The sequence below is a fragment of the Lynx rufus genome, unplaced genomic scaffold (assembly GCF_022079265.1).
Source record: "Lynx rufus isolate CCGP_SWC_20201006 ecotype Redwood Valley unplaced genomic scaffold, mLynRuf1.p SCAF_7, whole genome shotgun sequence".
Taxonomy (NCBI): domain Eukaryota; kingdom Metazoa; phylum Chordata; class Mammalia; order Carnivora; family Felidae; genus Lynx; species Lynx rufus.
In genome coordinates, this window is record NW_025814889.1 from 71,618,964 (window position 1) to 71,637,480 (window position 18,517).

At 36.4% G+C, this 18,517-nt stretch overlaps 1 protein-coding gene across 4 annotated transcripts in view; it reads left to right on the top strand.

Moving 5' to 3' along the window:
- The window catches only part of TMEM117 (transmembrane protein 117), a 496,769-nt gene that overhangs the window by 399,229 nt on the left and 79,023 nt on the right, over positions 1-18,517 (top strand). For all 4 annotated transcript variants that reach the window (XM_047066667.1, XM_047066664.1, XM_047066665.1 and 1 more), the window contains one exon: positions 4,204-4,363. In XM_047066667.1, coding sequence (XP_046922623.1) covers positions 4,204-4,363 — 160 coding nt within the window. The remainder of the gene's footprint in view (positions 1-4,203; positions 4,364-18,517) is intronic.

The window sequence follows — 18,517 nt, forward strand, 5'->3', positions numbered from 1 at the left end:
GATGTTCACTTCATCACTTTTATTCAACATAGGAAGCCTAGCCACAGCAATCAGATAAGAAAAAGAAATAAAAGGCATCCACATTGGTAAGGAAGAAATAAAACTTTCACTATTTGCAGATGACATGATACTATATATAGAAAACCTTAATGACTCCACCAAATCACTACTAGACCTAATAAATGAATTCAGTAAGTTTGCAGGATACAAAATCAATATACAGAAATCTGTTGTATTTTTATACACTAATAATAAAGAAACAAAAAGGAAATTAAGAAAATCTCATTTACAATTGCACCAAAAAATAAAATACCTGGGAATAAACTTAATCAAGGAAGTGAAAGACTTGTACTCTGAAAAATACAAAACACTGATAAATGAAATTGAAGAGCACACAAAAAATAGATATTCTATGCTCATGGATTGGAAAAACAAATATTTTTAAAATGGCCATGCTATCCAAAGCAATCTACAGATTTAATGCAATCCCTGTCAAAATACTAACAGTATTTTTCACAGAACTAGAAAAAATAATCCTGAAATTTGTATGGAACCATAAAAGACCTCAAGTAGCCAAAGCAGTCTTGAAAAGGAAGAAGAAAACTGAACTATCACAATCCGAGATATCAAGATACACTACAAAGCTTTAGTAATCAAAATGGTCTGGTACTGGCACAAAATTAGACACATAAATCAAGGAAACAGAAGAGACAGCTCAGAAACAAACCCAAAATTATGTGGTCAATTAATCTTGAAGAAAGAAGGCAAGAGCATGCAATGGGGAAAAGATAATCTCTTCAACAAATGGTGTTGGGAAAATTGGACAGCTACATGCAAAAAAAAAAAAAAATGAAACTGGATCACATTCTTACACCATACATACCGTACACAAAAATAAACTCAAAATGGATTAAAGACCTACATGTGAGACTTGAAACCATAAAAATCCTAGAAGAGAGCATAGGCAGTAACTTCTTGGCATCAATTGTAGCAACATTTTTCTAGGTATGTCTCCTGAAGCAAGGGAAATAAAAGCAAAAATAAACTATTGGGACTACATCAAAATATAAAGTTTCTGCACAGCAAAGGAAACAATCAAAAAACTGAAAGACAACCTACTGAATGGAAGAAGATATTTGCAAATGACATGTCTAATAAAAGGTTAATATCCTGGTGTACCCGGGTGACTCAGTCGGTTAAGTGTCTGACTTTGGCTCAAGTCATGATCTCATGGTTTCTGGGTTCCAACCCGTGTCCAGTTCTGTGCTGACTGCTGAGAGCCTGAAGCCTGCTTCAGATTCTGTATCTCCCTCTCTCTCTTTGTCCCTCCCCAACCTGTCCTCTCAATCTCTCTTTCAAAACTATATAAATAAACATTACAAAATTTTTAAAAAGTTAGTATCCAAAAATATACAAAGAACTGGTAAAACTCAACACCCAAATAATCTAATTAAAAACTGGGCAGAAGTCATGAATGGATATTTCTCCAAAGACATATAGCTGGCCAATAGACACATGAAAAGATGCTCAACATCACTAATCATCAGTGAAATGTAAATCAAAACTACAATGAGATATCACCTCACACCTGTCAGAATGGCTAGAATCACAAACTCAAGAAACAATAAATGTTGGGAAGGGTGTGGGGAAAACGGAACCCTCTTGTACTTTTGGTGGGAATGCAAACTGTTGCAGCCAATGTGGAAAACAGTATAGACCTTCCTCAAAAAAATTAAAAATAGAATTACCATGTATATGATCCAGTAATTTTATTACTGGGTATTTACACAAAGAATATAAAACCACTAATTCAAAAAGATATATGCACCTTTATGTTTATTGCAGCATTATTTACAATAGTCAAATCATGGAAGCAGCCCAAGTGTTCACTGATTGATGAATGGATAAAGAAGAGGTGGCATATATATACAATGGAACATTACTCAGCCTTAAGAAGGAATGAAATCTTGCCATTAGCAACATGTATAGATCCAGAGGGTATGATGCTATGTGAAATAAGTCAGAAAGACTAACACCATATGATTTCACTCATGTAGAATTTGAGAAATAAAACAAATAAAGAAAAAGTTAAAAAGTCACAAACCAAAAAAGCAGGCTCTTAACTATAGAGAACAAATTGATGGTTACCAAAGGGGAGATGGGTGAGGGATGGGTGAAATAGGTGATTAAGGGTACACTTATGAGCACTGAATAGTGTATACAATTGTTGAACAACATAATGTGCACCTAAAGCTAATATAACCCTGTATATTAACTATACTGGCATTAAAAAAAAGAAAGAAGCAGATCCACTGGAATGTCTTTTGGGCATTTACTCCTGTCTTAATGCCTGACTGGATGAAATGTCTGGTGATAGAGAAACCATCTCACCATAATAAGGGTGAAAGTCATATTAAAGATAGAGGAAAAGGAAGATAAAAGGAGCTTTGTTTTGAGTGATATTGTTGGACTAATATGCCATCCAGGGACTTCTTATTGCATTAAATATATAGACTTTTTACTTGCCTAAGAGAAAAAAACAAAATCAAAAACCACAAACTGATTTAACCTGGAGAAAAATTTGTTTAAAATCCCATTATTCTTATGTTAGACTGTATAATATTTGCTATTTCATTTCTCTTGAATTGTAATAGTTATTTAGGATTCCTCCTATTCTTAATTAATCCATTTGAATTTCTACAAATGATCAAAGATATTCTAAATGGTAGTAGAGACAATCTGTAATTTATATTTTAGAGATCATGAGTCAAATTCTTTGACAGTTTGCAATTTTAATAAAATAATTTTATTAGACATTTTTATTTTTCAAAAACGTTTTAAATATATCTTTTTTTATTCATACGGAGGGAGAAATCTAAGGAAGGGTTCATTATATTCATTATATCAAATTATTTATTTGATATTCATTATATCAAATATTACAAATAAGAGGTTGTAAAAAGCAAACCCAGTATTTAAATTTAGAAATTTGTGCTTTGTTCAGTTGAAAAGAGAATTTTAGGATGGTCCATATTATTGTGTGGGTTTTTTTGTATCAATTATTATCAAACATCAGAGGGCAAAAACAAGTTTGTTAATTATCAAAATGGGTAGGTATTCTTCTAAGGTTAATTTACCTCCGTGTATTTTCTTCCATTCTTTTTTTATCTTTTTTTATTTTCTTGTTTCTTTTTTTTCTTTCTTTAGATTGATTATTTTCAAAGTAATTGTTTTTTTTTTTTCATTTTTGTTTTTATAATTCAGACAAAATCAGGTGTGTTTAGGGTGGTATGGCCATAGACTCCTTTTTACAATTCAGAACAATATCCAGATACCAATATAGCTCTGAAAGCAGAGGTTTAACTACATTACAGATAATTCTCTGGCATATTAAATTTTTGCTGCCCATATTTCAGATTTAATTTGAATGTCAATATTAAAGACTAATTTAAGTACTCTTGATTCTTTTTAAAACCTTAATTGTTAATTGTTATAAATCCAAGAAAAATTCATTGAATTCCATCAATACAATTATGCAAGATTTCACAGGGCCACAAAGATAAGAAATAAGCTCACGTCCCTAATATCTTATATCAAGGAATGGGCAATCAAACGGTATGACCTAGACAGGTCACTAGGCCACAAGCCATCTATGAAACACGCCCTATGAGAAGTGGCTACACCGTTCGTGTGTAGAGGTGGTTCTTCCATGGAGCTCCTTAGGCCCTGGGCATGATGATGGGATTGGTTAGCCATCCCTCTCTTTTGTAGCACGTAATAAAATCCAAAGGCTTGGGTTTTGCCCATTTCCCGTCTGCCTTCTGCTCTTACATGTGCATGTCTACTACCTTCAGTAAATGATGTACATGTAATGAGAGGTACACACCAGTGTTCTCGTTGGGACATATATTGTACTAGCCAAGGCCATTTGTAATGGTTTTGTTGTTAATTATTTATTCTATAATCATTACCTTAATGTTCTTAAGGGAAAATTTTGGGATAGATGCTATCATACCTTTTTCTAATTGCTTTTGAAAGAAAGCACTTAATTTACTTCTTTGTTCATCTTCATTTTGGTGAATATGCCTTGGCAAAGGGTACTTGGCAAAGGATAGACATTTAATAAAGCACAGATAACACACACTCTTCACTGTCTGTATTATTATGTCCAACGTTCTTTAATGAGTATCTTGTTTCTTGCAGGACAGTTCTGTTTACTCTCACTTCTGTGGTTGTACTTGTCATTACAACTGACTGGATCAGCTGGGACAAGCTGAATCGGGGATTTTTGCCCAGTGATGAAGTTTCCCGAGCATTCCTGGCTTCTTTCATCTTGGTCTTTGACCTCCTCATTGTAATGCAGGTAAGTGTTTTTGTATTTCCCTTCTCTCACTGAAACAGCTCTGTGCTTTGTTCTCAGTATAACAAACACTGTATGTAGAATGAAAGGCTCCATAAAGGTAGAGAAGTGCTTAGTTTACAGTTGCTATTGGGGGAGCTTTTCTGATCATAGTTTCAGCAGTTTTACTGGGAGGATAAGCCAACTGGGCTTTTGTGAAAGTAGCACCAAAAATTCATTGTATGAACATTGGAAGGTGGACCCTGAGAAACCATACAGCATGGTGGTGTTTTCTGCCAAGATTTCAAGGAAAAAAGTAAGGCAAAGCAACAACAAAAAACCCTGTCATTTAGTAAATGAAAAGCTGCAGAGATGAGGATGATATAAAGCCAGCAAAGCAGGGATAAGCAATTGCCAAAGCAACTCAGGGTTTTATAGCGGTTGAAATGGAATGATGTAAAAATGCTTTTCCTGGTTATGGAAATTATCACTTTCTTTCAGTACTCACTAGAGATCATTCCATTTTCATGTAAACAATATTTCTGCCCTGCTCAGCAACACATTGTTTGTACAATAGCATTGTGCTAACCGGTGCTACTCATGTAATCTTCTGCTGTGAGTGCTTTGGGGTCTTAGGAATGTTCCTTTGAATGAGGCCGAAAGAAACATTAACTATTTCTTGGCACTTTATCTTGCTCATTAAGTGTCCATCCATTTGCTGCCCATTTTCATACTGATTTTATAAGGCAATTTTGGATTTTCCCCTCCTGAGACATTGTAAGTTACCAGAACAAAGGCCACAATTGCTGAAGGGAAGGTAAACGCCACTGTGTGCCAGATTTATGTGAGATTTCACAAGATAGCAGATTGGTTTTCTCATTTTAGAGGCAAAAAGAAGCCTTTATAAGCAATATTCTGTAGTGTCTTAAAAGAGAATAACAGTTTATTGTTGCTGTTGCTTCACAATATAGCCCAGGCATTAGGTTCAAGATGGTTCCTGGAATATATTTCTATTTTAATGGATAACAGTTTAAAATATGTTATTGATTTAAAAAATTATATAAAGTGGAATGTTTGTCTTATCTAAAAATTGATGTATTTCTTCTTTATTTCCTGTGGGATAGTTTAGCATAGTGGAGAAAGTAAGAAAGCATTGGTGGGTTCCATATCAGTCTCTTATTTGCTGTAGGACCTCCTCTGGATATTTATAAAATCAAATTTGTAGCACTAAATAGTGTATTTTGCATTACTTGTTCAGAGACTTTTTTTTTTAATGTTTACTTATTTTTTAGAGAGAGCCAGAGACAGAGACAGAGTTTGAACAAGGGAGGGGCAGAGAGAGAGGGAGACACAGAATTGGAAGCAGGTTCCAGGCTCTGAAGTGTCAGCACACAGTCCGATGCAGGGCTCGAACCCATGAACCATGAAGTCATGACCTGAGCCAAAGTCAGACGCTTTAACCAGCTGAGCCACCCAGGTGTCCCTCAGAGGCTGTTTTTTTTTTTTAATGTTTATTTATTTTGAGAGAGTACACATGAGTGGGGGAGAGGCAGAGAGAAAGGGAGAGAGAGAGAATCCCAAGCAGGCTCCACACTGTCATCACAGAGCCTGACATGGGGCTTGATCCCAAGAACCATGAGATCATGACCTGAGCTGAAATCAAGAGTTGGTTGTTTAGCTCACTGAGCTGCCCAGGTGCCCCTCAGAGGCTGTTTTTATCTTCTTTCATCTGATACTCCTGAATGATATACTTCCTCATCTAAAATATCTGCTTTGGCCAAATGGCCTACCTCTTTGAACCCATTTTATAGCCAAAGGTATTAGTAAGCAAATAGACCACTGTCCTTTGGATTGTTTAAATTTGTATATGTGAGAGCATAAATTTCCTGATTTTTGTCCTACTCTCCATCACTTTCTACCCTCTTTGTATCTTTTTAGTTACTCTTCCAATGAGGTCACGAAAATCAGGGACTTGAAGTGGAAAAATATAACATTACAATTTATAGATACTATGGAATCACTCAAAAAGTACTTAATAAGGAGAGAAGGAAGAAAGAAAGCATAGTAAGGATTTATACAGGTAGAGTCAGCAGGGATTAGGAAGGGGCAAGCATTCTAGATGAAGGAAATGGTATGAAAATGTGGAGTCAGTAAAGCGCTGAAGTGTTCAGAGAGTAGCCAGAGCACCAATTGACCGACAATGAAGAGTTTGTGCTGAGGAATCTATCAGTTTGGATGATTTTGGCTACAAGTAACTATAAGCCTGCCAAGCTAGCTTAATCAAAGTGGGGGGATGTAATACTGTGTTATAAGGATGCTGTACAGAATTAGAGAGGACGGATGCAGTTACATTTTAGGGACACATGAAAGCAGAGACTAAAGTGCACCAGGGAGCCCAGACCTAGCTTTTTTTCTCCATCTCTCATCTTTTTTAATTTTTCCCTTCAGTTTCCTTCTCTTTTCTTACTACAGAGAAGCTTTCTCAGCTTCCCAGTTCATATGGAAGGAAATGGCCACGGCAAATACCTCAGAGGGAGACCACTCTAGTTGTCAGGCGTAATTCTAGACTCCTGGGGAAAGGATTGTAAGGACTGGATTGTCCTGCACCCATCAGTGAAGTGACTGGGGGCAAGGCAGTTCCACAGAAAAACAGGGAGCTGCTGGGCCTCAAAAGCTAAATTAATTGATGTCTAATATGAAGGAAAGTCCAGAAAGAGACCCAAGAGTTAGGGCCCTTAACTCCTTTTCTCTCTCCCCCAGTACTGAGTCAGTGAGCCAGTCCCGTTGATTTCTCTTTTGCTATGTCTTTTGTGGCCGAATCCTTCCTTATCATTTCTCTGCTTGTATTCAGTCCTGAGTCTCCTGTATACTATTGTAAAATAATCTCCTATGCAAACTTCTGCTTCCACATGTCCCCTTGTCCCACACACTCTATGCGGCTCAGGCTCATAAACTTCCAGTCTGGAACGTCATGTTGTACATGCCTCTTCTCAGCCAAAGTGATACCTCATTGTCCAGGTATAAAGTCAGGACTCCGAGAGCATGCTCCCAGTGCCCTTCACCATCTGGCCCTGTTGTGTTTTCTCACATGTATTCTATGCTGTAGATCTACCCCAGACCATCGTATGCTGTAGATCCACCTCAGACCAATGGGCTTATTGTTTGGCCCTTGACCACAGCACACTCATTCCAGGGTGTCTGTAAGCCTCTTTTTCTCCCCAGATGTGTCTCCTCCTGCTCTGGTCATCTAGACCCTACTGCTGAGGACCATTCCAATTCCCCCTCATGAAAACCATGTAATCACTTTCCTCCTTGGAACTCCTGCAGCACTTTTCCCCTGGACACAAATCACCATTTCACTGTTTTCCTGCTCTATGGAGCAGGAACCATAGCTTATAACTATTTGTCCCTGGAGTCTCCCTAACACAGAGCCTTACATGGGCAGCAGTATGCCCAGAGTAATAACTGCTTGATGAGGATAAAGAAGTGACATTTCAGCACTGAGTCTCCTGCAAACTCTGCCCCCCCTTTGGGAGCATCATGTTAAAGTTTCAGGAACTAGTACAAGTGGTAAAATAAACAGAGCCCCAGAAGATGTATATATTCAAGGCATTTAAAAATATATAATACAAATATCCTACAAATCCATAGCCAACTAAACTGTGATCTATTTCATTCTAGATTCATATATTTCAGACAAAAGAAAAATAGAAAAGTAGCAAAATTAGTGGAAATGGAGGGAATAATTTCATTAGAAGATTTTCTCTCATTGGACTTATTTAAGTGATTTTAAAGCAATTGACCCTAGACTTTTCTAATAGTAGAAAAATTCAGCTTACACTATCAAAAGATATTTTAATGTTTGGTAAAAAAATAAAAAGAAAAGAAACCCTTAGAATATGACATTACTGCTATAAAGATTTTATCTTAACAAAGTTAGTAGGTCAATTCTGAAAACTTGTAGAGAAAGTATAATTATTTTTATGAATGTTTATTAAATAGGATTTTCTACATTTATTGTCAAAACCATTTGATGTATCACATCTTTCTGCAGTTCTAGTAAAGTCACTAGAACTAAGGTATAAACAGATGTCAGTATAATATAACATGTGACTCATATAAATCACACATTTCTACAGAACATGAGACGTAAAAACTTCTCTGAGGAAATATTATCTCAAAATCTGTTTAATATTTATAATTTTGCCATTTGGCTTTTATATTCCTGTAGTTCATTGCATAAGTATTTAATTTGCAATTGTGTCCACCCATTCATCTCTTGTTAGATTGAAGAAAAGATATATGTAAGATATTTAAGAGTTAAAAATATAATGTATTGTAGAGTAATCAAAGAAAAAAAAGTGTCCTAGGAGTCCACCTGCCCAAAATAGAGAAAGAGAAAGAGAGATGTCAGTATAGACAGGATAGTAGGACAAACTCCAAAAAAGAGATGAGAGTAGAAGGGCAGGCAGCAAGAATTTGAAAAAGGAAAACAATGGACAGGAAAATTTTCTCCAGCTGAGAGTAGTGTCCTAATCATCACAGTAAGAACTTAGTTTTTTTTTTTAAATATATGAAATTTATTGTCAAATTGGTTTCCATACAACACCCAGTGCTCATCCCAAAAGGTGCCCTTCTCAATACCCATCACCCACCCTCCCCTCCCTCCCACCCCCCATCAACCCTCAGTTTGCTCTCAGTTTTTAAGAGTCTCTTATGCTTTGGCTCTCTCCCACTCTAACCTCTTTTTTTTTTTTTTAAGAACTTAGTTTTGATCCATTAAGTTCAGAAAACATTTGTGAATTCTATTTTTTTATTTTTTGAGGAACTTCCATACTGTCTTCCACAGTAGTTGTACCAATTTACATTCCCACCAACAGTGTCTGAGGATTCCTTTTTCTCCACATCCTCACCAACACTTGTTATTTCTTATCTTTTTTATTCAGCTATTCTGACAGTTGTAAGGTGATATTTTATTGTGGTTTTGATATGCATTTCCCTGATGATTATTGAAATTAAAAATAGAAATCCCATATAATCCAATAATTCCCCCACAAGGTATTTACCCAAAGAAAAGGAAAATGCTAATTTGAAAAGGTATGTCTACTTCTGTGTTTATTGCACCATTATTTACAATAGGCATGATATGGAAACACCCCAAGTATCCACTGATAGATCAATAGATAAAGAAGGTGAAGTGTGAATACAGAATATTACTCAGTTCTGAAAAAGGATGAGATCTTGCCATTTGCAACATCATGAATAGACCTAGAGGGTATTATGTTAAGTGAAATAAGTCAGAAAAAGAAAGACAAATACCATATGATTTCATTTAATGTGGAATGTGGAATCTAAGAAACAAAACAAAGGGGAAAAAAACCTGAAAAAGTAGAATTAGTTCTATAAATACAGAGAACAAACTGATGGTTGTCAGAAAGGAGGGGGTGGGCAATGGGAAAAATGGGTGAAGGGGAGTGGAAGATACAGTCTTCCAGTTACAGAACAAATAAGTCACAGGAATAAAAAATACAGCATAGGTAATATAGTCGATAATATTGTAATAACATTGTATGGTGACAGATGATTAGCCACACTTATGATAAGCTTAATACAACATAGACTTGTTGAATCACTATGTTGTGGACCTGAAAGTCAGGTAACATTGTGCATCAACTATACCCAAATTAAAACAAATAAAAAGCCAAATTCATAGAAACAGAGAGTAGAATGCTGGTTGCCAGGTGTTGAGAAAAATAGGAAGAGGTTGGTAAAAGGGCACAAACTTCCAGTTTTAAGATGAATAAGTTCTGAGGATGTAATGTATAACATGGTGACTATAGTTAAAAACACTTTTGTATACTTGCAATTTGCTAAGAGAGTACATTTCAAGCATTCTCATTTTAAAAAATAAACTATGTGAAGTAATGGATATGTTGATTAACTTGGTCGTGGGACTCATTTCACTACATATAACGGTTGGAAAAATACTTAGTGATAAATAATGTAACAAAAGAAAACATTTACAAATTCATTCCCTGTGTACACCATATCAGGTGCTAGAGACACAGGACAATGGGAAAGGAAATCAAAGATCAATGACACAGTCCACAGGCATTTGTAGTCACAAAGGAATTCATAATTTAATAGAATAAATATGAGTAGAAAAATAAAGGCATTTCAAGAAACCGTTTAGAAGAATTATTCAGGTAAAAAGCAAACGTTCCTACATCTGCCACTTTTAAAATTTATCTTCCTGCCATCCTAGGATCTAGTTGTTGGTATGAAGACTTTAAAATAAAGGAGCTTCCTCTTTATAAGATAAAGAACATTCTGTACTTTTTAACTAGACAGGAAGAGAGAGAATGAAAGAAGGAAGTGAGAGGAAGAAAAGGAGGAAATTAAGAGAGTAGGGAGGGGCTATGGGGAGGAGGAGGAGAGGTTTGGAGCCAGAAAGATGGGTATAGGTGGGGATGACTTGAGAAGCCAGTGAAAATCTCCAGTGTGGATGGTGGGTGGAGGTGGATGGGATGAAGCAGTGGTAATGACCATGGAGACTGATTAAGTTATATGTGTTGTTAAGTTTCCATGCATTCTCTGTCCTTTCTGAATGCTTTATATAACTGAACTCTAGGGGATTAGTGTAGGGAATATTAAAAACTGTCAAGTTTCACAACTGGATCAATGTAGTCTAGCATCAAGATAGCATCTGCTGAACAAAGTGCCCAGGAGGCAGAGGAAGCTATGAGAAGATAAATTTCTGGGAATTTATGGTTAATTATAGAAAGGTTTCGCCTTGAACCTCTTCTCTTTATCATCCTCTCCTCTAGAAGGCTTCTCTCTTCACCTTTGTGGGTATATCTTTGGTTTATGTATGTAAGTAGATTCATAATATAAAACATATAACATATGCAGTATCAGCTTTATGTGCTTCAAGGAGATGAAAGAATTCTTCTAGAAGAGAGGCTTTTAAAGAGAAGATGAAAGATTCAAAGGTTATATTTTGGTGAATCTTCACACTGTTGATACATGTTATCAGCACTTCTCTTGTAATTTATCTATATACCTACCTAATACCTTCATACCTATGTATCTACATACTTACTCTAACATGTGGGCTCCTCAAGGAGAGGAGGTATGTTTTTTCAATTTTTTCATTCCCACAGCTAGCTCATGTTCAATGCATTGCAGTTTTACCATAAGTATTTGCTGAATGAAAGAATAAATAAATGAATGATCACAGCATTATTTCAGAAAAGCCAAATAACATGAGATTTTTGAAGAAGCAAAATGTTTACCAACATCAGGAGAATGAGCTATCAATAATATTAAATTAGGTCATTTTCATTGAATTATGATTTTACTGTAATTAAATATCCAAATAAAAATCTGAACAAATTGCTCAGTTAAGTGTTGAAAAGGACTCTTTGGTCTAGTTTGAAAAACACGTAAAGAAAAATGATATTTCCTGAAAAGTAATTCCTAATGCACTTAAAAAATAATTATGAAAATTGCATTCTACAAAGATTTCACTTTTTAACCTCTAAAAATGTGTTTGTTTTCTGTTTTGTATGTGGTTCTCAGAAATAGGTTGACTAGTTTAAAAAAAGACATCATGAATTTTGGTAGACTTTATTTTAAAACTCCAATAACCTGACTTCAGTAGGGCACTTATTTTGAGGTCATAGCTGTTGAAAATGGAATCAATCACTTTAGAACATAGGGCAGAGCAACAAGCATGAACCGATTTTAATTAAATAGCTATGGTGTTTTGACAAGTTGGCATATATTTTCCGGACAAGTTGGTCTGACTGATTTTGTTTATAGGCTGCTTAGAAAGAAAGGGTTGTTTAAATGTCTGACCACCAGTTTTAACATGTCCTTCAGCTTTGGGAATACATTATAGAACTTCTTTCAAAGTATTTTAAACTCCTTTTCACAATCATTTTACGTCTTCATTTTTCTTATTCAAAGGTTACACACCTACCTTAAAACACAGTAATGACAATTTCTGTCCCAAATGATGACATGGACTAAGGCCTTATAATTGAAGTAACTCCTGGATTAACCATAAATGCCTACTGTCTTCACGATATGTGCCTAAGAGGTTGAATCTCCCTTTTATTTACTGTCACCATTTTGTACTTCTGGCATCACCTGATCTAGTGGGATGACAGAATATTCAAGGACAATCGTGGAGGGGAATCTCAATATATTTATTAATAGTCCCAATAACTAGCTTCCAAATAACAGACAGACATCTTACAGCAAGACATGTCCATGCAGCATGGGAGAGTCCAGCCAAGTGGGCAGTGTGCTGGAGGTGCCAGAGAACATGTCTTAGCAGGTGACCTATAGTATCAAGAAAATTGTGCAGAAGATAACAGATAAGCTGGAAGCACTGGGGTTACCAGGCAAACACATTTTAGGGTTCAGTCATGGGCACTGGAGTGATAAACACATTCACGTGAAAATGAAACTAATAGTCTGGTTAACATATGATGTAGATCACAGTTTTGAAACAGGCGGTAAGTTCTATGAGGGATTATTGTGAGTAGGTGAGATCAGTCAAGTCTTTAAGGATGATGTGAGAAGAATGGTGCTTGAAGGAATTATAAGATTTGGTTAAGCAAGTGGAAAATAGAGACATTCAAGTTTTATCCCAATTTAAATGCTTCAGTCTCCAAGGTACTTTTTTTTTTAAAGAGAGCTAGAACATGATTAAAAAACTGGGAAAATATAAATCCTATATTGTTGCACATGAGCAATAATTTTTTCAAAGCCACATGGAGGCAGCAAGATATAACTCCTTCACATTTGTATTTTTTCAATGGATGCATCATTGTTTTCAGGTGCCATGGAATGATTAGTAACTGATCATCACCCTGAAAGATTGTTCCAGCCATAACCTTCACCCCCATCTTTGTGTGTATATTGTGATTGGTCCTGGGAGTCACGTGTAGCAGTTACCACTTGTCGTTGCACCACTTGTATATAATAAAAACTGCCATGTTGAAGACACCCATTCTGCCATTTGATCAGGCTCCCAGCTCCTCTGGGGTAGATTTCAAACTCAGAGTTTGAAGTTATACTTCAGGGCAGAATTGGATAGGTGTTGCTAAACATGAGCCCTATTGACAGACATTCATGTCAAATATCCTGTCCCTGGATGAGATGGGCTAATACTCTGTAACTATTTTTGTTTAAATTAATTTATGTATTCTGAGAGTGGGGTACAGAGAGAGAGAGGGGCAGAGAGAGAGGAGAGTTCAAGAATCCAAAGCAGACTCCATGCTGTCAGCATGGAGCCTGACTCAGCGCTTGAACTTATGAACCATGAGTTCATGACCTAAGCTGAAATCAAGAGTCAGATGCTTAACCGACTGAGCCACCCAGCTGGCCTACTTTGTAGTTATTCTTAATGGAATATCAGGGATATGATATATTGCCATGAGCTCTTCTATTAAGTTTTTAAGATACGATGATAGAGCTTAGGAGTAAGTTTAAAAAGAAATGTTGTAGGCAGTGAGACATCATGGAAGCCAATACAACAACGCCCAGTAATTCAGAACATTTATTTTAAACTCATACCTAAAATAAGAAATGAAGAACAGCCATTTTTAGATGACAAGTTTAAAAATAGTTTAGAATCCTAGCATTTTAGAGTAGGAGGAAAATTTTTGGTCATATGATCACGTCCTGATTTTACAACTGAAACCCAGTAAGATTTGATAACTTGCCTGACAGTGGTTGGGCCCAGTCTAGAATTTGGATCTTCCAAATCCCAGCCCAGGACCCTGACAGATCATTTTTGAGTCAAAGATCCATTAACTCTGGAGTTCGACAAGCAAGAGGAGCCTTGGGGAAATGTTGTGCAACAAGTGGCTCAAAGTCTAGCCTAGTGTACTTAGACTAAGTAAGGATGGGTCCAATACTAGAAGACCATAGTATGAACCTTCCATATTAGAAATGAGGAACAAGCTACTAAAAAGGGCAGAATGCTGTACTGGAAACACACTAGACCCAAAATAAGGCAGGATGGAAGGAGAGAAGGAAGCAGAAAGAAAAATAAAAGCTATTATTCACTGAGCATTTACCCTACATCGAGCACTATCCTGAATGCTTAGACACACTGTATATTATTTAATCTTCTCAACCTCCCTACAAGATTGATAGTATTATCTCTAATTTTTAAAATGAGGAAAATGAGAATTGCTCACAGTACACAGAGTCTGGATTCAGCAAAATGAGGATTAGAAAAACAGATCTGTGTGACCCCAAAGCCCATACTTTTCCCTTACCTTATAGTATTGTGTATATCAAATTAATTAATATACACAACAACCACAACAGAATACTTGCTAGGTGGCAGGAAGCTTACTGAATGATAGGAACACTTTTGCAGTAGACTAGAAGCAAGACTCAATTTCTTAGTGGCAGTGGAAATGTGTTTAAGTCACTTCATCTCTAGGTGTCCATAGTCTCATCTGTAGGATGACAATTTTTCATGACCCACATTATAGGATTTTTATGACAGTTAAATTAAAATGCAGTTGAAATATTATCTTTTCATATATCTAAATTACATTATTTGGAAGAAGAAAACAAATTAATTTAGTCGGAAAAAATTTCAGAGTAGTGCCTGGAATTACAATAAATCATTCAGAGTTGCTTGATTTTAGCTAAGCTAGACTATTATAATGTGATAAGGAGTCTGAGTAACAATGCATTGTAGCCATAACCTGCTATTAGAAATCTACACTAATGGGGTGATTTCCATCCCTACCTGATCAGAAGAATCACAAAAACTCTTACAAGGATGTGAATTCTCTGGCTATTGGAACATTGTCAGAGTTTCTGGTTTAGTAAGCGTGCACTGGTGCCTGGGAATTACTAGGCATTACAGATGATTCTCGTGGCCATGAATTAGAGTCAACTGTACTGGTTAAAAATGCAGATTCTTGGGTTTTCCTTTTACATCTAGTGGTATCAGAATCACTAGGGAATTTGATTTGTGAATATGGGTTTTTATTTAGTCCAAATATGATTTCTGTGAACTCATTATTCTAAGGTAATACACTACTAATAAGTGAATGTTTATTATTACTTTGACTCAGATGGCTATACATAAAAGAACCTCAAGGAAATTACAAATTGCCAGATGGTACTTGGACTTTATTACATTTGATGAAGTTTGGAGAGTTCAAAATTATGCATTTGTCCTATAAAACTATATCATTCCTGTGGTGCATATTGTGAAAAGCTGAACAGTTAAAACCAAATATGTATCTGGTGCATTTGTCTCTAATTTTTGATGAAAGTGTATTTTATAAATATCCCTTTGCAGAAAAATGTATTTATGTCTAAGATGCATATCATCTATTTAATCTTTGTTTGATTTCAATAGCTGAGTCCTGAACATTTATTTGCAAGTTGAATAAGTTCTAAAATATAAGAATAGCATGAAACCAAAGAGGTATATATGTCTCTGTTTTATAACAAAATGACTTTATACACAAAAATGTGTGTCTGGGGAAAAAATTAAAATTTGTTGTTTATAGTCCTTGTCATTCCTTTCTGGGACTTCTGAAGTTGGTGCCAAGAAATGTCCTTTTTTTCCTGTAATGAATAGAGCGATAGATGTGGATGCAAAATGAAGAAGCTCAGAGCCCTGGGAGAGATTCCTGCCCATGAAGTAGGACAGTAGGAACCGGGGGTCAGAAGGAGTTGTTATGGGGGGGGAAAGAGAGAAGACATAGAGGTGACAGCTGCTAATAGAACTTGAGAAAGAGAGGGTTTTTTTTTTTTAGAAGTTTTGCTCTGTAATGTGCAATGTTATAATTCTACATCCAACTTCCTAAGAAAATTTCAGTTAAAAAAAATAGTCTCCAATCCTTTTGATATTATTTTCCTTCAGTCCCATCCTTCTCTTTTGATTCTGATGGGTTTCTGGGCAAGACTCAGGGGAAAGACAAGGTCGTAGAGGCCAAGGTATATTCCAGTTACACAAATATGAAAGTTAGTGGGTCCTTACGTGTAATGATTGTGTAGAATTCAGTCTGGTGAATGCATTCACTTTATCTTATGACTGCCTCTTAATTCAGCATTTTCACTCTTTACAAGCTCAAAGTCACAGTATATATCTTTCTTTTCAATCCAGTTTGTCAAATCCCCATCCTATAACAGCCCCTTAAACATCAGTATCCCATAAAAGCCTACCCTATTTTCCTTTATCTCTGTATCCCAGCTAGTTTTTCAAAGGTAGATTTTCATCCAGTCATGGCTTCAAGTCCTCCTTATGGGCTGGTCTTTCTCAAATCCAAATGCCTCTGCTCAGTTTCACACCTGGAATATCTAACTGGCAAATGGCTATTTCCGGCAAGATCTTCCATGGGCTTCTCTGGTTCATCATATTTAAAACCAACCTATCATGATTTTTGTCCACTCAGTCACTCAAGCCAAAAAATCTGGGAGATATCCAAGATTTCTCTCTTTCATCTGTCTTACAGTCAATCGCCAGCCTTGTGCATTCTTCTTGCTAAGTATTTCTTGAATCTGTTTCTCTTTAAGACCCTAGTAGCCTTTACTTAGTTTGGGTTACCATCAACTTTTACTTATAGGAGTATAATATGGTTTCTCTTCTTTTATTCTTATCCCATTTGTCCGAAGTAATCTTTTTATCTTTTTAACATAAAAATATGATCCTCAAAATTCTTCAGATAGAAATTCCCTTGCGTGCCATACTAGACCATTCCATTATCTAGCCCATGGCCAGCTGCTGGCCTCTTCCTAGTCATCATCCTTCCTACCTTCCCCCACCTCCACCCCCCACCCTTTACATTTTATACTCCATTACAATGTTGAAATACCAGTTGGTTACTCAAGTCATAATGCCTTTGTACTGGTAATAATAGGGCTTCTCGTCAGTGTGCATGCATGGCTATCCTCAGCCATCATTCAGACTTCAGCTTAAATGCTACCCTCTCTATGAAGCCTCATCTAACTCTCTCAGACAAACTTAAGTGCTTTTCTTATGCGTTCATAGCAGTTTTATAAATGTCAATTATAGGGGCATCTGGGTAGCTCAGTTCCGTTGAGCATCTGACTCAGAGGTTTCAGCTCAGGTCACAATCTCACAGTTTGTGGGTTCGAGCCCCATGTCGGGCTCTGAAGCTGGCAGCGCAGAGCCCGGTTGGGATTTTCTCTCTCCCTCTCTCCCTCTCTCTCTTTCTTTCTCTCTCCCCCTCCCCCACTCTTGTCTCTGTGTCTTTCAAAAATAAACTTTAAAAAATTAAATAGATAGATAGATAAATGTCAATTATAGTTACTCCCCCGCTGTATTGCATTTATTTGTTTGCAGGTATATACCTATCTCACTGAAAAGGTGTGAGAATTACATGAAATAGTTCAGGTCAAATACAGAGAATATGCAACAGATGTTGGTTAAACTGGCAAGTTATTGGGACTCAATAATCATGTTTAAATGTTTTTTAAATGTTTATTTTTGAGAAAGAGAGAGAGAGAGAGACAGAATCTGAAGCAGGCTCCAGGTTCTGAGCTGTCATCACGGAGCCCAATGTGGGGCTCGAATTCACAGACTGTGAGAACATGACCTGAGCCTAAGTCAGATGCTTAACCAACTGAGCCACTCAGATGCCACAATAATCATCCTTTACATGAAAGATTTTAGAATATTCCCAAATGGGAGCAATTTTATTTTTTCAGCTATAGGATTGTGTACTTGTATTAAAACTACTTATTAAAAATTTCTGAGGTGAAAATCCTATTTATATTGATCGGACATTGAAAAGTTTGCCAGAGGGCTTTTCAGAGGGGTAATTTAAGATCCTGTTGACATTGGACAATTTATGAATTGAATTTGGCGTAGCTTCTAGAAGTGTTCATCAGCAAATTCAGTTTTCTTTAGATTTTGCAAAGTACAACCATCGTAGACCCAGAGTAGAGTCTTTGTTCTGACTCTGCCATGTATTTCTCTGAGCCTGGTGTTTGCTCATGTAAACTGTTCTAGTTGAAACTGGTACCCTCCATGACTGCCATCAGTGTGACTCTTATAGACAGCTGCCAAGGAGGCTCGAGGAGTGGTAAAACTTGGGGCTATGATTGCTCCCTCCTGTATTATGAAGTGGGAGAAGAAAATTCTGATTGCAAAGTCATGAGGAA